At 45.8% G+C, this 23,635-nt stretch overlaps 1 protein-coding gene across 1 annotated transcript in view; it reads left to right on the top strand.

Moving 5' to 3' along the window:
• The first annotated feature begins 1,279 nt into the window (after positions 1-1,279).
• Positions 1,280-23,635, top strand: part of LOC142851897 (chondroitin sulfate proteoglycan 4-like) — a 56,096-nt gene continuing 33,740 nt past the window's right edge. Inside the window, exons 1-5 of the mRNA XM_075976048.1 lie at positions 1,280-1,401; positions 10,940-11,103; positions 11,807-15,370; positions 17,033-17,503; positions 21,859-22,035. Of these exons, the coding sequence (XP_075832163.1) occupies positions 1,323-1,401; positions 10,940-11,103; positions 11,807-15,370; positions 17,033-17,503; positions 21,859-22,035 (4,455 nt within the window). The 5' untranslated portion in view covers positions 1,280-1,322. The remainder of the gene's footprint in view (positions 1,402-10,939; positions 11,104-11,806; positions 15,371-17,032; positions 17,504-21,858; positions 22,036-23,635) is intronic.

Genomic DNA, 23,635 nt, shown 5'->3' with positions numbered 1-23,635 from the left:
TGGAGATGGCAGATCCCAATGCCAGGCAAAGAGCAACAGACCTTTTCTATGTCTTGTCTCCTTTTTGTGCACTAGCTTATTTGAAAAGTTCGAGATCAAAGCTATCCATAGCTTTTCTACCTCCCCTCGGGTGAGTCGCAGGCCCTCTTCGTCTGTGCTTCCAGTAGAACTCTTCAGATGACCAATGACTGTCCTACTCGGGTCATGAGCACCCACCCCGACCCGTCACGTGACAGAGGCATGGTCTTAGAAGCGGGTGCCAACTCCTTTTCCCACACATAATGGGGCAGACAATAGAGTGCAGCTGTCCTAAAGGAAGGCGGGGCTCCCAGGATCACGGAAGGCCGCTGTGCACAAAGCAGATTTTCTTAGAAGGGGAACAGTGGCCTGACAGACTTTCTGTTGCAGAAAAGGTCAAAATGTGATTCGATGCTGAAAAAGCACTTTATGACAGAATTAAAAAGGGGAACGAAAGGGAAATGAAGTCATCGTTGGTTTTATTAGGAACAAAGCAAGACTAACATTGACTGTCCTGGCAGTTGGAGAACTGGCGTTTTGACAACCCCCAGCGGGGCAAACTGTAGCCCAGGGAAGCTGGTTCCGCCGAGCCCTGAAATGTTCTGATCCAAGGGGGCACTACTTGTATGGAGCTTCTCCTCACTGTGGCTTATAATCATGGCTCCCAAGGTAGGAAGTGACGGGGGCCACATATCAACTCTTACACCTTAATTATTCTGACAGGCAGTTGCTGCGAAAATTTAAAGATTAAACATAGGGACCAAGCTTTAAAAGAAACAAAAATTAAGGCTCCCATTTGCAAAGAAATGTCTAGGCTACCTTCTCTCCTGCCATTCCCGCTCATCCAACAGATAGTCACAAACGTCTACACAGATGGCTGGCTTTATTAAGGCCGAGAAAAACGAGCCACTTGTCCTTCTGAGATGTGCTGTGGTCAGAGGAACCGGTTCTTTCAAGGCCAGCTTAGGTCCTGCCCTGCTATTTCTCCCCCAGCCTGTTGCCCAGAGCTCCCTCTCTTCCATTCAGGCACACAGAGCTCCAGATCTGCAAGCAGGGAAGGGGGCCACCGCCTCCCTGTCCCCTCTGCCGCCTGCATGGCCTTGGAGCCCACACTCTAGCCCCCTCTGATTTCACCGGGGCCGCCCACCGGCGCTGACCCCGGGCAACAGCTGCAGGTAGCAGAAGTGCCCCGCCCCATCGGGCTCCGCGACTGGGGACACCGCCCCTCTCCAGGCTCTGGGGCGCGCGGCGGGCAGTGGCCCGCGCAGGTAGAGCTCGGCGCGGCCCCGAGACGGCGCGGCGGGATGGGGCGGCCCGGGGTCTGCCGCCTCGTGCTGCTCGCCGCTTGCCTGGAGCTCTGCGGGCCGCGCGGGGCGCTTGGAGGTACGCGCCCCAACTTCCCTTCCCCACCCGGGGCGGGCCAGGCCAAGCTGCGCTGCGCGGAGTGGGTGGGCGGCCGGGTTGGGGCGCGGGCCGGGGAGGCGGCTGGGAGAGCGGGACGAGCGGCCCCGGACCCCAGGAGCACTCAGGCCCGGTGTCCCCGAGCTGGCCGTAGAGGGAAGACGCAGAGTGGCCCTGCGCACAGGCTTCGCGGCGGTCGACCACTTGCAACTCCCAGCCTGGGCCTGCGCCCCACCTCCTCCCCGCGAACTCCAGGAGTTTTAAGGTCGGCCATCTGACCAGCAGAATGGCCGACTCCTGCGGGCGGCCCTGGATAGTCCTTTTTAGTTCGGCCCGGGAGCTGTTTGGTCTCACGTGACCTGAGAGGCGTTGGGGACTCTTCAGTTCATTTAGGATATTCTTTGACCCCCTGGCTCCTTGTCCCTTTAGTCCCACCTTAGAGGGCCTTAGCTTTTCTGAGCCCAAATACTTAGTGTTTTCTTTTTCCGTGGCGTTTTGCCTACCTTCCAGATTACTAACCACGTGGTTCTTTAAACTTGCATGATTGCGCCCTAGTTCCTGGGCCTTCCCACCTTCAATCCAACAAACGTCTTCCAGAAATTCTAAATCACAAGCATTGCATGTCTGTCGTATTTTCTATAAGATTCTGAAGTCTTAAATTCATTTTCAGGGTGGCCATGGCCAAACAGCATTGCCTCAGGTGATCGTTGCGTGATAACGTCATTTTAGAGTGACGCTCCAGGGGCCATCTAGGTTCTGGAAGGCGCCTCACCCTCCTGCTTATTCAGGTGGTGAGGAGGCTGCTTAGAAAAGCTTTGCACCTTCATCGCCTTCCTTCTTATTTCTGCAGGCTTTCCTGTCCCTTCTGGTTCCTTTCTGTGGGTGTGGCAAAGGGCCGGAGGTCTGGAACCGCAGTAACTGAAGGGACAGGTGTAAGAAGTAGAGGAGGGAGTCTCCAAAGGGCAGCGAATGGCCTTTGACGACCCAGATGGTATCAGACAGGGAACCAGTAACAGTGTGGGGGCAACGAGAAGCTCCTGGCTTGGCAGTCTGCTGGGTGTGGGCTTCAAACCCAAGGGCTTTCTTCCCTTCTCAGTTACTCTGAACGGTTGCTTCTCTGAGTCTTGGCTTTGCCTCTGTACATTCACTGTAGTAATAACGTCCTCAGAGAGGCTTAACCAAACAATGGCTTAGCGGACTGAGAATGCTCAATAAACACTCATTTTCAGCTTTCCATATTCATTATTCCCCCTTCTTCCTCTTCTATGCAATTAACGTGGCTAGGAGACAATAGGTTGATAGTCCTTTAGGTTAGGTGTGGGACTAAAGAATTCCACAGCAGGGACTTTAACATGTGTGTTCTTCATCTATGGCCCCCACAGCATGGCAAGTATTGTAGACCTAAGCCTTGCCAAAATCTACTTTGTGATGCTTGGAAGAGTGTTTTATTATTATTCTTTTATTTTTGGTATATGGGTTGTAGGGGGAATAGGAGGCCCTGAACTCCATGTCCAGGACCCCAGAGCCTCAGATTCACACAGGACAGGCATAGCCTTCCTCTGGTCCATGTATGGATGTTGATAGTACGTTATGTGTAGAAAATGTTCACTGCAGCCCCACCTCAAACCCCAGTTTTGGCCTACAGAGACTGCTCCTGAGATAAGCTGAACTTGTCTCCTTAATCCAGACGGGTACCACAAGCCCAGCCTTCTTGTTTATCTGTATGTAGTAATAATAACTCTCTCTATATATTCAATCCTATATAATAAATACATTGAGCTTCTAGGTCAGACGATCTGACCCCAGCGTTCTTTCTGTGTGTCGTTCCGTCTGTGTTTATTCCTTCCCTTCCCTTACAGACGGGCATGGATGTGGCTATGGGTGGGTGTTTTACCTTCATATATGTCTGTGTCCCTACACATGTGCCTGATGTTGGAAGAGACCAGAAGAGGGGATTGGATACCCTGGAACTGGAGTTCCAGATGATTCTTTGGCACTGTGTGCATTCTGGGAATTGAACCCAGGTCTTCTGGAAGATCAGTTCTTACTTGTAACTGCCGAGCCATTCCTCCAGTCCTGAGAATATTTTCCTGAGTTACCACATGTGTAATTTGAATTCATTCCCCCGCTTGTCTCCTTGAATAATTGAGGGTGCTTTCTTGAACAATTGAATCACAGAAGAGAGCTATGTTCTTAGTCTTGAAGGGTACAGGGTGATGGATAGGCCAGCCTGGCAACTCACCACGGCAGAAGCCACCGTTGTCTGCCAGTGGAAATTGTCCAGTAAAAGTACTTTTAGTGCAGGTGCCTTAGGTGTTCTATTTGTGAACCATACTATTGCCCATTGACCACATTGGAAGATAAGAAGCGATTGTGCATTGCAACTAGGTGCATATTATCAGTGGTTTATTTTTGCTTTGTTTTCGGTATGTCGAATTTTGACCACTTTCTTGTCAGATGTTGCTTTTGCATCCCAACAAGGCTGAGTGGGCACTTGTTCCAGAAGGAAAGTGCCAGACTGACCTGCTGCTCCTCGTCGCTGCTCTTTTCATTGTTTTTAATGTATCTTTACCTGTGAGTTGTTGGAAGGATTTTTAAAACATCTTGTATTAATTATTCTGCTGTGTGAAAACACCCAAGGCTGGATTTGTTGTAAAGAAAAGAAATTTCTTTAGCATCTGGCTTTGGTGCTGGCTCTGGTAAGGGAACCATGGCAGTGGAGTTTATGGCGAGGGGAAGCCAGAGAATGTCCAGGGCGGGGCTTGTCTGGCATTTTAGAACACTTCTCTCCAGAGAGCTGGCAAGGGTTCTCGAAAACTGCCCCAGTCTCTCCTGTGAATGATGCCTTACATGACCTGATGATCTTCCACTAGTTGCCACCTTTTAAAGAGGTTCCATTACCTCTTTTGGCATAGTAGAGACAAAGCGCCCAACTCTTACAGTTGAGATGCAGACCACGTCTAAACCAAGACACATTGGCCTTATTTGTTGTCTTGAGGATGTGTTTACTTACAGTGAGATAATGGCTGAACCTAGCTAATCAGGCAAGCCTGCACAGGTGGAAGTGAATCCCAGGAGAGGAGAGGAGCACCAGCCCACTTCCCATACTGTAGAGTTCCGTGTTTGCCTTTGGAAGGCTTGTGCACCAAGAGGCAGACGGCCATTTCACATGTCAATAGAGACAGAATTTCAACCACGTTGAAACAAACAAAGTTCTTTTTTGCTGTTCTTATTGCTTTGGTTTTTAGATGGCAGCTACCTCAGATGTCTTCATATATTCTTTCAACTCTGCAGTAAATATCCTGGCAGTCCTTTTCCAATTGATGTCTCAGAACTGGTGCACAGATTCAGATTCTTTTAGCAGCAGGTGGCACATGGCACAAGGTGCTGGCTCCTCACAGTTGAAACGCCTACCGCCTGACCACGGGTGCACAAGAAACAGATAAGGGTCATAGAATTCCTGCAAGGGCTTTAGAAGGCAGGTGCCTTGGGAGAGGAGCAAGAGAGAGCCTGGGAAAGGCTGGACGAGCTGTCAACCTCAGCTCTTAGGCACTGTCACTCTAGGGAGGATGCCTGGGTCCAGCACTGACGATGCATGTCTGGGGTGGAAGCCGGGCAGCAGATAACCGTATGCAGAGCGTGGATGGCTGGGCACAGGCTCTGTGGTACAGCAGAGGAGAGGAAGCTGGTGGCTCAACTAGGGCAGGCAGCATCAGGACTACATCACTCACTTATTCAGCAGAGACTGTTTGCATCAGAGACTGCAGGAACTGCAGCTCCCAGAGTGGTGCCAGACACGGGAATCCTTCATTGAGAGGCAGTAAGGGTGGAGTAACTGCTGGTTTGACTTGGTAGCCTGAGGACCTAAGCCAGAGCAATTGCACGAAGGCTAGTATTTGGGTGGATCAGAGAGTAGAGAGCCTGGTGGATTATGGTTTGCAAAGAGCCAGGGGACTGCAAATGGCTTGACCTAGATCACCCTGGGCACTGAAGATGTTTTAGTGTGCCTGACCCTCCTGCCCTCTGCTCTGTCTTTGTCCAACAGCATCAGCTGCACAGTTATCACAGGGGCCTGGTGCCAGAGCTGCCCTTCACAGCTCACTGGACAAATAGTAAACCTCCTGCCGTGCAGCTACAGAGCAGATTTTAGTTCATTGATTTCCTGCTCGGATTTAAATTGAATGGAGCAGAGTTTGTGTTAGTCTGCCTGGAGGTTGCCTAGGGAACCTAGCATGTTTCTGCTAAGTTATTGCTTGCTTGTAAGTTTTCTTTTCTTTTTTTTCTTCATGAGTGTGATGTTTTATTCCAGTGCAGGGCTCTTCTTAGAACTTTGTCTTAGGATTTTGTATGATGCCAGGGAACGTGGTTTTTTTTTTCCCCCAATTTCAATTGGAGATTTAAAGATACTAAAATTATAGAAAAGTAATTCTAATTTCCATATCTAATAGACCTGGAGTATTTTTCTAAATACTTCTTTAATTAATTTATATCCTAGAGCCACCAGATCCTTTTCTCCAAAAGGCAGAACTCATGTCTCTGTAACTGAAAGCTACCTAAGGCTTTCCGTTGTTCCCAGAACCTTCTTACCAGGCCCACCAGCGAGGAACCTTCTGCTTACCAAGGTGGTAAGTCATCTCTTTGCTCCCTGAGCTTGTATGCGCATCAACAGTTCAAAGCACAGAGTCTTCTCATCCCAGATTGCCACCCCAGGAAGCTGCAACCAAACCCCAAATCTGGAGTTGATTAGGATTGCCTTCAGGCATCTCCCTCTCCCTCCTGCAATGATCCTATTCTTTAACCCTCTCTGGAGCTCACTCATGCCTCATCCCTTTCTGGGCACCCCTTTGAGCCCTGTTTCAGTACTGTCACCTGCTGAGTTATGGTCTGATGGTGTATTTCCCTATCGATTCCTTTCTGATGCTCTTTCGACAGAGTCCTGATTTCCAGGCAGTCATTTCTAACGTGCGCTGGACATAGTTCTGTGCACTGAGAGTTAGGTGCTGATCTGACTGACTAGATTTTGATGTCCAGATCTTAACATCCCATTTGGGGTGACATGTTCTTGGGGCCAGATAACAACCGCTAACACAGATTTTTTTTTTTAAGTAGAGATTTGTAAAGGCCATTAAAGGAACAGCCAGTCACTCTTGTTGTAAAGGTTTAAATGGTGAGAGAAGGCCCTCCATATGGAGGAGGCAGCTGCAAGTTGCTGCAGGCTCAACTGTACCTGTCCCTTTCAGCATGTACTGAGCCAGACAGGACCTTCAATCCTTTGTGCTGTCTGTCCATTCTCTTCTTTGTTTTCTCCCTCTGTTCCTCCTCCTGTTCTATCTTGCCCGGAACCGGAAACCTCCCACCCCATGTCCTTTATCCAGACTGAGTGGTCTAATTAATAAAAACTGTGATTGCTTGATTAGCTGTAGTGGTTTGAATGTGATATGCCCCACCTCCCCCCCACAGGCTCATGTGTTCCAACACTTGGTCCCCCACTGGTGATGCTGTTTGGGAAAGTCGTGGACACTATAGGGGGGAGTGTGCCACATGGGAATGGCCTTGAGACTTACTGGTCTGGCCTCACTTTTCACTCTGTGCATTCTGAGTGTGGATGTAGTGTGACCAGCTAGCTTCCTGCTCCTGCCTCCATGGTGTCCTTGCTTGCTGCCATGTTTTCCTGGCCAGGATGGAATGTATCTATCTAGAACCGTAAGAAAAATTATCCCCCCTTCTCCTTTAGGTTGCTTTCCTCAGGGTATTTTCATCACAGCCACAGGAAAGCAAGACAGCGACAGTCTCTTGTGTGTACCTTTGAGTCTTCAGTACCACAGAAATCCTTGGGCTCCTTTGTGGACCTGGGAAAGACACACAGCTTTGATTGCTCCCTCCCTTAGTTCCTAGCTCACCCAAAGCAGCTCCCATCCTACCAACTCCACTGCTTCAGGGCCCTCTTCTTTCTGGGAACCTTTTTACTCTGATAGGCAACCAGCTGTTAGGTGAAGTCTTTACCATCTGCTCTTGACGATTCTTGGCACATGCTAAGCACTCAGTAAATAGTAAGGCTAATCCAAACCCAACCCAAAACAAACACAAAAAACAAAATCCAACAACAACAACAACAAAACTAGGAAGACTTTGGAAAAACAAGTTAGAGTGAGGCAAATACGATGACTGAAAACTGTTCCAGGGAGAAATCCCAGGCCAATATAAATATTTGCCTCCCAGGAGTACTGTGGTTTAGTTACCTTGTTACCAAACACGGTTGGCATTGTGCATTTTACCCCTTATTTCAGCACACAGGACAGCACACAGTGTCTTTGGCTTTCTGGTCAACCTAATTAGATACTACAATCGCGTCCTCACCTTCACCAGAGCTCAGATCCCCTTTCCCTCCAGGAACTGACTGCACTTGCTTTCCTGTTTATTCAAATTGTTATTCTGAGATGTGTATTGGGGCCTGAGAGGATGGGGTCAATGTGGAGGTAACTGAGGGCATCAGTGGCTTCAGACTGTCCAGCCAGAAATTTTAAATCCACTTCCTTGTTTTTTTCTGTGGAGGCGATGGAATTTTTTGGCTGCCAGCTGGAACTGGAATTGACTAGTGCCAGAGAGGTGAAACGTGGGAAAATATAAGGATATTGTTTACGAATGTTATTTAGTCATCTCAGCAGTAGATCAGTAGATCTTATGATTTCAAAAACATTTCCTGGCTTTGAACACTTAATAATACAGTCTCCAGGCCTGTCAGAAATTGGGAAGTTGTGGGGGGGAGGGGGGAAGATTCAGGAGAATAAACTCAGCTGCCTGGGAGGATAGTGATTGCTCGCTTCACCTTAATGACTTTAGCTCTATATCCTAGTATTGAGTTTACTTATTAATATATTGATTGACTTTTTGAATGCATTTTTATCAGTTATGTTTGTTTTAAGTACAGTATATAGTGATCAATTCCAGCCCCCTTTATCCTCCTTCTTCCCAGCTCCTAGTTATCTCTTTCCTACATTAAGGATGAAAACAAAAAAAGGAAAAAGAAAAGAAAAAGAAGATTTCCACATACGAGAGAGAACATGTTTGCACATTTCCCTAACCTAATGTTCCCTGCTTCTACCCATTTTGCTGTAATTAATTTTATGGCTGACTAATAATGCATTATATATCTAAATATTATCTCTGTCTGTCCAACATCAATGTACCATGATTCAGTCATCCACAGTTTATCTAATTTCATTTATCCATTTGTCTGCTGCTGAGTTTTCCTAGCTGCTGTGACTGGCTCTGCAGGAAACATGGACGTGTATGTAATTCATCCCTTGCTTTCCTTCCATCCCTCAGATATTTTCTCTGAATGGGAAGGCTGGGTTCTATGGTGGCTCTGTCAACTATTTTGGGGAATCTCCATATTGATTGTCCTAATTTACATTTCTTTTTTTTTTTTTTGGTTTTTCGAGACAGGGTTTCTCTGTGGTTTTTGGAGCCTGTCCTGGAACTAGCTCTTGTAGACCAGGCTGGTCCCGAACTCACAGAGATCCGCCTGCCTCTGCCTCTGCCTCCCGAGTGCTGGGATTAAAGGCGTGCGCCACCACCGCCCGGCCTAATTTACATTTCTTGACAGTGCACAAACATTCCTTTACTTCTGCATATACTTAGCAGAATTTGTTATTGCTTCAGTATTCGTCATTCTAATTGGGGTAAGATGATATCCTCGCTCTGAACTGAATTTTCGGAGTCACTAATCACATCAAACATTTTTCATGCATCTCTTGGCCATTTGTCTTTCTTCTTTGAGAAGTGTTTGTTCAGATCACTAGTAGGAACTTGTTTCTTTTGCTCTTGAGACTCTGCGCTCCTGTGTATTTGGATACCAGTCCCCTGTCAGGTGAGTAGTTGGCAAACATCATCTCTCATCCTTCAAGCTGTCCCTTCTGTGTCAGTCGTTTCATTTGCTGTGCAGGAGGTTTTTATTCTGAGGAAACACAGTCTTTGCTGTTTGTTGTGCGACGTTAGAGTCCTTGCTATCTTTCAATATCAGTGAGATATTTGAGGTATTTCCTTCTTTATTTTCTTCTAGTAATTTGAGACTTTTCAGGTCTTGGATAATTCTGAGTTGATTTTTGCACAAGGGGTCAAGTTCCATCATCCAGTTTTTCCAGTGCTGTCTCTCCAGTGTATGTTTTTGATGCCGTTATTAAGAATCGACTTGTTTCTGGAACGCCTGCTATTCCCCCTGGTCTTTATGTCTGTTTGTATACCTGTGCCTGATGTTTGGTTACCATGGCACTGCAGTATGCCTTGAAATCAAGTATTGTGATGCTTCAGACCTTTTTTTTTTTTTAAACCATTTAGGGTCTTTGGTGCTTAATATAAAATTAGGGTACTCTGTAAAGAGTATCATTGACATTTTGGTAGAGACTGCCTTGAATCTGTAAATCAATTAGGATAGAATATAAATTTTTTAATAATACGATTTATTCCAGTTCATGGACATGAGATGCCTTTCTTTTCTGTGTGTGTCTTTGATTTCTTTCTAATTTTCCTTTTATTTCCTTGGATAAATTTATTTCTAGGTGTTTTATTTTTGTGTATCTTAAAAAAAAAAACCCTTTTGCTTCACTGGTCTTTAATCCATTTTTAGGCCCTGTCTTGTCTTGTTTATTTCTTCTCAGATATTTGATATTTCTTTCCTTTGGCTTACTTGGGGTTTGATTTGCTCCTAGGTGCTTGAGATGTATCATTAGGTCGCATGTTGAAAATTTTTCATTTATTTTGAAACACACTTCCTCTGCTTTTGCTGTGTCCGATATGTTTTGGTAGATTATTTTTATTTATACTTTTTTGAATTTCTCTTTGAAATCTATCGATAGTGACACTCGTCCTAATTGTCCTTTCAGTCGAGGGTGGTTCGGCATCGAGTCCCTTCCAGAGTCTACTTTTTAAGGCCACTTTATTTTTTTTAAATATTTATTTATTTATATGTACACAGTGTTCAGCCTCCATATATGCCTGCAGGCCAGAAGAGGGTACCAGATCTCATTACAAATGGTTGTGAACCACCATGTGGTTGCTGGGAATTGAACTCAGGACCTCCGGAAGAGCAGTCAGTGCTCTTAACCTCTGAGCCATCTCTCCAACCCCCCTTAAGGCCACTTTAGTGCCCGTTAGTTTTCATGGGAAGCTAAATCTCAGATGGAACTTGACATGCAAGAATTTTATTAGGGGGAATCAACCTTGTCAGAGGCAAGGGAACAGACTTAGATAAAGAATTTGAGTTGCTCTTCGGTGTTAGCGAAAGCCTTGGCTGCCCCTTTGGCTGGTTCTAGTGAAGAGGGACCCCTTAAGTCTGCCCTGAGTGAGGGAAGAGAATGCTGTGTCTTGATACCTCATGCCGGTCTGTGGGCTACCCTAGACAGCAAGGGTGGCCTTTGGCAAGGCAGCTTTCTTCAGCAGGGTCAGCCCATGATGAGGAAGACAATATGAAGCATAGCCATTGTGTAGCAAATTTACTGACCTGGGTTTCTCTTCCCTGAAGCATCCTTCTATGGCGAAAGCTACGTGGGGCTCAGCATCACTGAAGTCTCCTCTGGGCTGTCGCTTCAGCTGAGATTTCAAACCAGCAAGCCACAAGGCTTGCTTTTTCTTGCAGCTGGGAAAATCGACTATTGCCTAATAGAGCTTCTGTCGGGAATATTACAGGTATTTATTTTAATCTTTAAAATAAATAAGAATTCAGTTACTGGAGAACACAAAGCCACATAGAAATAGAACAAACCATTTCTCATTAGAATAAAGTGATATACCATTTAGTTAGAGTGGGATTGTCTCAGATGTTTCCAGTGTATCTTAAATATTCTGACTTTGAACTTGTCCACTTCAGTATATAATCCATAACTATAGGAGGTTTTCATGTCTATTCACTCTCACTCTCTTCCCCTTCCTCCCCCCCCCTCTCCCTTCTTCCCTCACCCCCTTTCCCTCGCTTCTTTCTCTTGCAAAAATAAAATACCAGAGGCTGGGTAGTTTAGGTAACTCATAAAAGAAATAGACAGTAGATTGGTTTTGGGGCATGTAGGAGGATGGTGGTAGAGTCTGCTTGGTTTCTGGTGAAGGCGTCATGGTGGAAGGGAAGAAGCGAGAGGCAAGCCTGCTTTGTAACACCTCTACCCCCTCTTGGGCCACCAGTCCATTTCCCTGAGAGACCTCACAGTGCATTAACCCCTCTTTACAAACTAATCACTTCTTTGAGGCCTCAGCAGCTCTCAGCACTGCTGAGCTGGGGATTTAGGTCTCACCACGAGTTTTAGTGGGGTGGATCCATAGCAGCCCCATGCCTCCAATATAACTCTGTGAGAGGAACAGCGTGGTGAGGTTCATTAATTATGGCTCTTGTCTCTCTTAGGTGAAAATAAACTTGGGTACGGGTGAACAGCTTCTCCTTTCTGAGCAAAGAGTTCGTGTGGACAATTTGGCGTGGCATTCGGTGGAACTGTACTATGGCAAGGATAAGGTTCTCTTGGTTATTGACAAGCAGTACGAGACGACTGGCCAGCGGGATGGAGGGATGCAGAACTTCACATTTCACCATGGAGTCTATGTAGGAGGCCGTGGGGGACTCAGCGTCCCTTACCTGGACAGAGAGACCCCCAACTTCCGAGGATGCATAGAGGGCGTGGTGTTTAACCGGAGGGAGGTCCTTACTTCCCTTAGGTCTTTCCCTGGCTTCAAGAAGGTTCATGAGGTGTCGCTGGGATGTAACGATGAGTTTTTTGCTGAGAAGAATGAAGCTATTAGCTTTTTCAGTTCTAGGTCCTATGTCGCCTTTCCAGAATGGAGGGTACAGGGGGAAGGGACACTGAGATTTGCTGTGCGAACTGGAACCCAACAAGCCTTGCTTTTATTTCAGTCAGGTAGAGGAAGAGATTTTGTTGCCTTGGCAATACACGAGGGCCTCCTGAAGGCTCGTGTGGGAAAGGGAGAAACAAAAACTCAGGTTTCATTACCCCGCTTCGTTAGTGACAACAAGTGGCACGTTGTTCAACTCAGAGTCACGAGGAGGCGTCTGGACCTCACGGTAGACGAGCAAGGGGTAAGGGCCATGCTGCCTCTGCAAAACCAAGCATTTGTATCTGAAGGGCCCCTGTTCGTGGGAGGCCTGAATCACCGGATGTGGGAAGCAGTGCGGGGGTTAGAACTTGTGTCTGTGCCTGGGAAATCTGTTCGGGGCATCGCCCTGAAAGGATGCCTGAGAGCCTTGGAAGCAAACTTGGAAGTGAGAGCTTTAAGGGACGCAGTGGTTTCCAAAGACGTTTCTGCTGGGTGCACAAGTGAGGGCGTCCACGATCCAGATCCTCCTGGGACAGCAGAGCAAGACCTGCCTCAGCTGGAGCCAGCCCCTTCCACTGCGCTTCCCAGTGCCAGCTCTCTTCGGGAAAACGGAAGTGGCGGTTTTTTGGTTTTGAATAAGTTGGAAGTCCAAGAAGGTGGACAGGCCGTACTGGGACAAAAGCATATAAAAGTGAATGTGGACTTTCTGGATCTGGGTATCAACCATTCTCAGATACTATTTAAAATACAGGAAATGCCAGCTCATGGTTTCCTTAAAATAGATGTTCGGCATGCACCAGAAATGGAGAGGACTTTTACTACGTTAGATCTGACTCATGGGAAAGTGTGGTATGTCCACGATGGCTCGGACGAGCCTGCAGATTTCTTTACATTTTCTGTTTTTTCTAGTAGCGAGAAGGCGATGCCGTTCCAGCTGCAGGATCCCATTTCGCATGTTCTTAATATTGTAGTCATTCCAGTGAACGATCCCCCACTCCTTAAGCTCCCAGAAGGACACTTGCTCCTCTTCGAGAACTCTAGGAAACAGCTGACCCCCAATGTGGTACAGGTATCAGACCCTGACACCGATTTGCGGCATCTCAGGCTTTCCGTACTTAGCGACTTCAACGTGGATGCTGGGTTTTTAGAGCATGCCAGCGACCCTGGCAGAGCCATCAATAGTTTTACACAGATGGATTTACAAGCTGGCAACATTTTCTACGTGCACAAGGGTCATCGAAACTCTCGGATTGTCCTGAGAGCGACTGACGGTGAGCTGGTTAGCAATACTGTGGTGTTACGGGTCATGGCTGTTCCTTGGGATTTTGAGGTGGTAGTTAGGACTGGTGTGGTGGTACCACAGGGTGGTATGGTTCTGATCACGCAGAGTGACTTGTCAGTGAAGGTGAATGGCGAACCACATGAGATGGACACCCGCTATGATGTCACTCGTCCACCTCAGTTTGGCCAAATTCAGCATCAGGAATCCAATGGGGAATGGAAACAAGTCAGTACCTTTTCTCAACGTTCCATTGACCAGAGTCGGATCCGATACTATAGTTCATTCAAAGAACTGCAGCGAGAAAGCGTGCCGGATCACTTTAAATTTAAAGCTAACGTAGAAGGAAGAGTAAGCGAGGAGCTCCTGTTTCCTGTGACTGTTCAGTGGCTGAAATTGACACTTCTGAAAAATGTTCCTCTAGAAATTAGCAATGCAAGCAAGAAAGTATTGGACTCTGACCATCTGCAGGCTGGAACAGAGAGTATGGAAGTAGCTGAGAGGGAACTCTATTTCAAGTTACTGATCCCACCCAAGAAAGGAAGCTTGCTACTTGGCAATGAAGTTCTTCAAAGAAGTTCAATTTTCAGTCAGAAAAATATTACAGACTCTAAGGTAAGCTATGAACCTCAGGGGAGGTCCAGGGAAGACTCACAAGACATGTTTACTTTCTCAGTTATTGTAAAACACATAGAAACAAAAAATTATACTTTCAGGATAAACCTTAAAGCAGATAAGACACATATTATTTTAACAAACACTGGACTATTTGTAAAAGAAGGAGAATGGACATTAATATCAAAATCAGAACTCTTGGTTCAAACATTGGACAATCATGTCTTCCAATATGAAGTCACCAAGAGTCCTCAGCATGGGGAACTGAAATTGGCCAGCTCTTCTGCTTCTCTGGGAAGTGACAGTGGCATCAGTGGGTTCACAGAGGAAGACATAGTGGGTGGAAGGCTGATGTATGTTCATGATGACTCTGAGACCCAGTGTGATGAATTCGTTGTGCTGGCCTCTGCCACAGATCTGGGCCCACAGGGAGGAGTCAGAAATCTTGACTCGGAACACATGTCTACAGAAATCAAAGTCAGCGTTTCTGTTGAGTTAAAGAATGATGAGAAGCCGGTGCGTGTGGTGGATAAGGTCTTTCACGTTGTGCGGGATAGCCAGCGCCTGCTGACATTAGCAGACCTCTGCTTCCGTGACCCTGACGTAGATTTTGATGATGGGCAGTTACTCTACACTCGGCGTGGCATACCAAATGGAGATTTGGTGAAAGCCGATGACCCGTCTCAAAAGCTGTACCAGTTCAGGCAAGAGGACCTCCAGGAAGGGCGTGTGCTCTTCAGGCACCACGGTCCAGACTCTGCCCGATTCCTGTTGTTCGTGACAGATGGTGTCCACTACACGTCATCCCTTTTCGAGGTCAGTGTGTCAGAGGCCTATGTCCACATAGTCAACAACACAGGGCTGCTTGTGTCCAGAGGGAGAGACAGCTGCATCACAACAGCCAACCTGAGCGTCACCACGAACCAAGATGTCAGAACAGACCGTGAGTTTGAATTCCACATTTCGCAACCCCCCAAACATGGCAGAATCCTGGTCAATGATTCTGAGTTGCACTCATTTTCCCAACATAACCTGAAGCAGGGACATGTGATTTATAGGCACAATGGCGATGGGAACTTCGATATGTTTAACTTGACAGCGAAAGTTAAAGATGCCTACTTAGATGTGAGCATTTGTGTCCAAGTGTCCTTGGAGAGTCACCAACATTACACTCAGTTTCTGCACGGCAGCAGCTTTACGGTTGAAGAAGGAAAAGCAGTAAAACTGAGCAGTGGAAAGCTCCAGGTAGGTGCCACCCAAAACACTGGGTGTTTTTATTGGCTTAGACTCGAGGGGACTAATAATCTATTTGTTTGCTTCTGAAAATACCCCCTCCCTCTGTGTGTGTGTGTGTATGTGTGCATGTGTGTGTTTTACGGTATTGGGAGTAGCTCTAATATATGTGTATACACATTTTTTTTTCCGAGACAGGGTTTCTCTGTAGCTTTGGAGCCTGTCCTGGAACTAGCTCTTGTAGACCAGGCTGGCCTCAAACTCCCAGAGATCCGCCTGCCTCTGCCTCCCGAGTGCTGGGATTAAAGGCGTGTGCCACCACCACCGGGTGGGTGTATGCACACTTAATATACATACTGTGTGCCACTGAGATGAAAAGTTAGGAGGTTTGGAATTTGATTCTACCAATTTTCCCTCGCTTGAAAATAAAATCTGCACAATGTTCAGTCTTATTTTAAAGCCGTGTTTATATACACGCTCATGTATGTGCCCATGCTTACTGCAGTGTGAACCTAGGACTAAGGGAGGGAAGTATGTCTTATGACACAGGAGGAGCTTTTCATTTTTGTTTGTTGTTAACAGCTGTACTAGCATCGTTTCATTTGATATGGGCTAGTGTGTGATGGGAGGAAGAAGTAATTTAACAGACATAAAAGGGATTCCCCAATCAGCTTAGGGCACCATTGCACAGTCTCTTTCTTTATTTCTGGATGTGGCCCTGTGTAGTTTCCCTAAACTGGTGGATAAAACTGATCTAGACCAGTGGAGCTGTACCAGGGTGAGAGCAGAGCCACGAAGTTCCTAGTGGGCACAGCCCTACCTATGGATCAGTTTGGCCTGGATGATGTTTTTGGGGTCATCTCCTATAGGGTGTAGGCTGGGAAAGCTGTGTTTGTAACAGTTGGCCAGACATGCAGGCTGTTCCGACTCTGCCTTCAGGATGCAGGCCAGCTTCCTAAGAGTAACCCGTAATATCAGAGATGAGCGGGAGCTAGAATCAGGTTGGTAAATAATGAAACTTGACTAAGGGAAGAGAAGGCACTAACTAGCGGTTCACATTTTTTTTTTTCAAACTTAGAGAGTTAATACGTCTCACCACGAGGGGGCATGCTTCCTCTTGTGACTTAATTTGCTGCAAAGACAGTTTCTAAATGGACTTTGCTGAATCAATAAAATGAAAATGCACAGGAAATGCTGAGCTAGAGAAAGTAGAACTAAACAGGGAAAAGGCTTTTTTCCCCTCTACAGTCGTGCAATTTTAGTGATGCAACTCTTCTTCCTGAAACCATCCTTGCTTTCTTCTCCTCATAATTCCCCCACCACGGTGCTGGGGATCAAATCCATGGCTTTACACATGCTGGATGCTAGGCAAGCCTCCAGCCCTCCCCTTATTTAATTTAATTAAAACATTTAATTCTTTTGCCTTAACTTTTAGAATATTCAGGGTGTTTTTCTGCTGTGTTCAAATGCTTTATAGCTACACACGTGCTGTTGACCATTTATTCATTTGTTTGTGACCAGGGCTGAGATTCCAAATATTGGCATGATCAGCATGGCCCCAGGTCAGACCTGTTCTTAAGCTGTGTAATAACACTGATTGTAACTTAGGCCACTTGTCAAAGTGAAACCATTGACAGCTTTGGCACTTATTCTTGTGTTGTGTTTGTGAACAAGGCTGAAACTGAAGATGAGATCCCTCCGGAGACACAATTCGTAGTCAGGACTCCACCAATGCATGGACACCTCCAAAAATCTACCGCAGAAGATGGCAGCGTGGGTACAAACGGAAAGTCCAGTCTGAGCTTCACCAGGCAGGATATGGATGACGGCAACGTCCTTTATGTACAGACAGCTCCCGGCCAACAAAAGGATCAGTTCACCCTAGATGTGAGCCGGGACTCCCACTTTGTAAGGAGTGTAGAGATGCGTTTGGATATCATCCCTAAGTGGATCCCCCTGGAGGTACAGAATCTCACAGTTCAGGAAGGGGGTTCCAAAGCACTTCTACCAGACCACCTCAGAATTCCAAGCAAGTATTTTGAGAATCTTGACTGCGAATTCGTTCTCCTCGAGCCACCAAAGCACGGTTATGTTCAAAGTTCCAGTTTTCCAAGAGTAAAGCTAATGAAATTTTCCAGGAAACAGGTAACAAATCACAGTTAATATATTTGAGTATGTTGTTCCGGCACGGGGGGAGGGGTTGGAATTGACTCTTTATCATTTAGACTCACAGACTTCAGGGTGATGGGACCTTGGGGTCCAGCTTCCCACAGGATGCTAGAAGCCTGTCTGTAGCTTCCCCATAGGGACGGGGTTAACACTGCCTGAACATCTTCAGTGATGGCGTATTTACTACTTCCTGAGATGGGTCTTGTAGTTTAAAAACATTCAACATTTCTTTTCACTGCCACGAATTTGGAAGCGTCTCTTAGATCCTGTTTCTGCTGAAAATGTGGGGTGAGAGGACTTATTCCCACAAGGAGACATCACTGTGCCCCTCACACACTCTAAACATCATCGCGCCCCTCACACACTCTAAACATTTGAGAGAAAGATGGTCAGAGGTCCTCGATTTTATTTTTTTACTTTCTCCCAATCTTCTGACTTTTGACTGTACACCAGGAACTGACTCTGCCGTCCTTACTAATGTCCACTTCTACAAGAGTACTCTGTTCCTCTATTGATATCAGGAACACTCAGCTACTTCATCTTTGGTGAACGTTTTTCATTCATGTATCCCTTCACCCATTCACCAGATGTTTTACAAAGAACATACTACATGCCAAACATGGGGCCACAGGTGTCTAGGGTGGCTCAGTGCTGGCAGTCAGCAAGCTGGATACAACAGCTCGTCTGGCATCCAGATTTTGAAGGCAGATGAAATAACCAAAGTCAACTGGAGGTTGCTATCTGGTTTCTTTTCTTTGGTTATTATTATTATTATTAGATTGTGTTTTCTTACAGGAGTAAATTAATGACTTCTACCAATGTTTATTATTTTTTCAATTTTGAAAATTGCCCTGCAGCTCTTCCTTAGAAACCCCGAGCAATACAAACTCTTTAGATTGGAAACCACAAACAACCCCCTACCTACCACCACATTTGCCTGGCTTTGCCTCTCCAGCTAAAAACACATGTATGTTGCTTCATTTTGCTTCTAAGAATGCCAAGTTGGAGACTGAAGAGTTGGCTTAGCAGTTAAAAGCAGTGATTGCTCTGGCAGAGGACCCAGGTTGAGTTCCCAGCAGCCACATGGTGGCTCACAACTTCTGTAAACGTGGTTGTAAGGGATCTGGCATGGCTAAAAGGCATGCAAGTTATGCCCAGACATACACACACGCAAAACACCAAACAAAAGTAAATAAAAATGTGAAAATCTAAGTTATGGGATTCCTAATGGATTTAAATCCACTTACTAAAGGCGTGCTCTGTTTTAGTTGCTATGTGTTGCTGTGGTAACCGAAATGTAGTCCTTGCCTCAGGAAGTGCCATGGAGGAGCCAGATGCTTCATCTTTAATTGGGATGCTCTCTTATCTCTCATATTCTGTTTCCACGGTCGTGTTGTAGGAGTATAGAGCTGGCATATTCAATTCTAACTGAAGAGCAGAGGAAAGACTGTAACTCTTTGTGAAGGGACCATGGTCAATCTAGACTTTGAGGAGTTAGATAAAGAGCACAGAAGTAAGAGATTAGGAACCCCAAAAAAGGCAGTGTAAATTAAAGGAGCAGCATAGCCAAGAGTGTGGGGGCCTGAGAGATGAGGGACCATCTGGGGAGGTGTACCCACAGGCTGAGAAGGGGCAAAGGGTATTTGGGGCTACATTTGGAGGGTTCCAGCCTCTGCCTATAGGAGGCGTGGTCTGCATCCACTGTCAAGGAGGCTAGAGTACCTAGGTATCATTAGGAAGCCATGAAGAGACAGAATGCAGAGGCTAGGAGAGCACTTTCTCCTTCTGACCCAGGGAAGAGGACTATTCTCATCTCTCAATCATGGCATCCAGGAAACCTATCAATGGTGACTGCTTTGCTGTAAGCTGAATCAAATACTTTTACCTCATGTATTCTGAGTTGCCTGTTGAAATCTGTGTGGAGACATACTTGTCTCCTGGGGCATTTGTGTTTCCATGCAGCCTGTTCATAGACATATGACATATGTTCATAGACATAGACATATGACAAAGTCACATGTCCCTATTTGTCAGGTAATTCCTTATACTGTCTCTTTATATGTAACCCCTGTGGTCTCTAGGTTTTGAGATATTGTCATTTTCACTTAAAGTAACCCTGATCCTATGTGTCTGTGGTCTTCAGTGTCTTAGTGGAGAGACCCTGGCTTCATTTGCTCAGTAAGAAGTTTGTGAATGTCTTAGATCAGGGCTTCTGGAGCTAGGTGATGAGGTCAACCTGACAAATTAACCAGGCAGTAACCCTGTCCTTGTGGAGTTTCTCCCCGGGTGGGGGAACAGGGAGACAGAGAGGCAGGAAAATTGTGAAAGGCAGCATGTTGAATGAATATTATTAGTAATATAGAAAAAAATAAATAAACCAGAAAAGAGAGCTAGAAAAGGCTGGGTCCTTCATCTGATTGGCAGATTTTTTTTTTTTTTTGGCTTTCAAAGGATAGGAAGAGGCAGCGTTCAGTCAAATATTATTAAATGGTATGCAATTTTGGGACCTTTCTCAGCTTCCAGCTAAATATTATGAAGTGTTATGCAATTTTGGGACAAATTGCTCATTAAAGGGTGTATGATTTGGGGGAAGTGATATATTTCTTCGGGAAAAGTGTCCTGGCCGTGAGCACTATCACTAGAGTGCTTTCATTTTTGAGATCTCTCATCTTGTGATGAGTCCTGCTCACTGGTTGTGCCTGAGCAGCCTAACAGTGTATTCTAGGGATCCAAGGTTAGGCCCTGTTGTCTGGAATCTTCTACCCACAGAACTCCAGAATCTCTCATAGCACCTGTGGCCATGATTTTCCCTTGAGGGGACTGAACTTTCCACCCCTGTCAGGAACACCACTGTAAGATCAAAAGGCTTTGCTCAAAGGAAGTGCGCTACAGGAATGGGCTCAGTTGAACCACTCAAATTTTTGGCTAAATTTTGTCAAAACAAACACAGCCCCAGAGACTTGTTCGGAATTCCAACAACTCCTTTGGGTCATTGGAAGTTCTTACCGTTGTGTTTTGGTAGCAGACTCAGTGAAGCTAAATTCCCCTCTAGCTTGAATGCAATCTGGTGCAGACTGTAATCTTCCGTGCTTCCAGCAGTCAAGTCTGAGAGAGGGGAAAGGACTCTGGTAAGATTTTTGGTTTCTACAAATCAAAGAGGAATAACCTAACTATCCAGTGACAACTTCAGAACTGAAATTAAAAAGATAGAGTCTAACAGGTAATAAAAGTAAATATTACATTTGCTTTATTACTGTGAAAGAGATCTTCTGTGGTAGAATGATTTGATTGTAATGTATTCTGCCATAGTCTGCCTACAGGAGATGTATATTAACACGAGATAAGAGATACATGATTTATTATGAAAGTGAGGGCTCAAGATTAGAAGGTAGCAGATTGTTCTAGTTACATTTCTGTTGCTATGATAAAATACCCCCCCAAATACCCCAAAAAAGTGATTTAGGGAGAAGAGGCTGATTTCTGCCTACAGTTCCAGGGGAGTCACAGTGGCAGGAACTTGCATCCCATCTGTAATCAAGAGCAGAGAAACAAATACATACATACTGCTTGCTCGCTTGCCTTTGTTTAGCTCTATTTCTTGACTCTTAAATAGGTCAGGACCCCTTGCTTAGGGAATGGCGCCACCCACAGCAGGCTGGGTCTTCCTACATCAATGCCTTAATTGAGTCACTCCCCCCAATGGAGACAGTCCTTATTTGGGCTGTTCTTTTTGGAGAGTCTGGATTGTCTCAAGTTGACAATTAAAACTCACCATCACACATAACCTCAGACACAGAAAACGGTTAAGGAACCAGCGCCTCCTTAGCTCAGAAAATATGCGTGAAGAACTTTATAGTTTCCCTGATCCATGTATTTCCAAGGAAGAGAAACGAAACCCCGGGGGAGCCTAACTCTGATGGTTTGGATTGTCAAATAAAACAACCAAAACCTTCCAAATGTAGGCACCTGAAATAAGCAAGTTGAACTTGAACTTCACCGTGGTGTCCCATTGGTAGAAGAGACTGGGTTATGTGCACCCAGCAGCACACATTACTGTCAGAAGTGGCATTTAAACTCATCTTCTGCTACTAATTCAGCATTCTCGTTCCTGCATCACCTTGCATTTCTCTACCTTTCTTTAAACCTATCCTTAGGACAAAGTGGCATTTCGCTTACTTTTAGGATGAAGTGGGATGCCATCCTCACAATTCCCACTCCGTCATGGGATGAAGACATGCTTCTGTGCCTTAGGGAGAGTTTTGCACTTGGATTTCTTTTTGAGCACTTCTGTCATGGTTTGGGACTGAGTGCTTCTGTTGGTTTGGTTTCAGGTGGAGCAGGGGTTGATTCACTATGTTCATAACGGCAGTCAGGAGCTAACGGACAGTCTCACCATCTTGGCCAGCAGCTCGGAGCTTGGGAAACAGAGTCTGCCTCAGACTCTTTTTGTGACTGTTGAGCCTGTAAATGACAAGGCTCCGGTAATAACAGCCAATAAAATCCTCCAGGTAAGTGCTGTGTGCTTTTGATTTACATAAGAACCTCAGGGCAACCAAATAGGTTTGGATTTATATCATTGCTATTGTAAAATAATAAGGCATATATATGACCATCCTTGTATGCTAACATGTCTCCACTGTTTCAAAGAATTATTAGCTATTACTTGTCAATATCTTGTTGGATACTGTTGGAAGATAATAATTTATGTTTCCTTTGGATATATATTACTATGTACATTTTAATACATTTTTCTCATTTAAAAAATAGTATCAAATTATCTCCCTCTTTCAGTTAGGTAACTAAAACTTGGGAAATGAGGTTCTGTTGGGGTTGGCTATGAGTTCTGACTTCTACTCTGACAATCTCCACTTGCTTTCTTCAGTGTGCTCTTTGGAGGAGGGATTTTAAACATCAACTATTTTTTAACTTATAGGGTGTTGTAGTTTGGTATCTAAATGGTGTTGGGGTTCCCAGGGCTCTGCTCATGCCAGCCAAGTACTTTCTCTTGTTTTCGAAGTAGCAAGTGTCTATCCCACCATGCCACAGGATGGCACAGCACATCACCATGTATGAGTAACCGTTGGTGCAAGCAGCAAAGGGCCTTTGTTGACAGTGGTGCCAGCTAGGTGCCAGAGGAGCAGGAAGGGATACAAGTGAAATCAGAAGCAGAAAACCTTGGCCTCAATTTATGAAGCATTTCAGGATCTGTTAGTCCACTGTGTAGCCAACACAGGGGCTAGTCTAGGTAGCAGGCCTTGCACTGTTAGAAAAGGGCTCGAGTTTCAGTATTCATTATTGTTCGCTCCAGGCAATGGGACCCAGGAATACTCCCGTTAGTGCTTCAGGCGTCTTACAGCGTGGCAAGTTCTCAGCCTCTGCCTTTCACGAGAAAGCACTTGTGCCGTTGGAATGTGTTAGTTTGGGTTTTCTTTCAGGTCTCACCCTGTTCTCGAATGCTATGTACTGGCCAAGCATCTAAACCTCCTATTTTCAGTTACTTCTGTCCCTCTCCCCCACACGAGCTCTTCCGAGAAGAGTCATCTGAGAAGTGACCCGTTAGCTACCGAGAGAAACTGTAGCTGTCAGTGGTGGTTAAACACTCCATAAATGTTTACATTTATTGAATGTTCACATAGTCCTGGTCCCTTCTATAACTGGTGTTGTTTTTATGGTCCGCCCAAGGAACTGCTGGGAACATTAAAGTATAGTGTAGTCAGAAAGGAGGAGCGGCCTTGGAGTCTCCCCAGTTGGGTTCGTGGGCCACCATTCAGGACGATTCTGCTCAGAGAACACTGACTTTGTAGAGAGGGAAGATCTCTCAAGGACAGGACCTTTTTAAGGCAGCATGTGAGTTAGGGGAACGGAGGCCTCCCTAGGTGGGATTGGCGGAGACGTTCAGAACTTGGCGTGCTGTGGCTAAGATTTTTTTTCAGGGAAACAAATAAAGCAAAATCAGCAGAGGGAAGCGGCACCCGGGGTGGAGTCCAGAGGAAACTAGGTCAGCTGGCGAGAGCTTTCCCAGTGAAGTCACGCAGGACACAGTCGATTGGCCCAGTGACTGTGACAGCTCCTGTGAAGTGGCTTCCACTACGAAGCTCAGTTAGTTGC

The sequence above is a fragment of the Microtus pennsylvanicus genome, chromosome 6 (assembly GCF_037038515.1).
Source record: "Microtus pennsylvanicus isolate mMicPen1 chromosome 6, mMicPen1.hap1, whole genome shotgun sequence".
Lineage (NCBI taxonomy): Eukaryota > Metazoa > Chordata > Mammalia > Rodentia > Cricetidae > Microtus > Microtus pennsylvanicus.
Note: the sequence above shows the minus strand (reverse complement) of the source record. Positions and strands in the feature narration are given on the sequence as shown.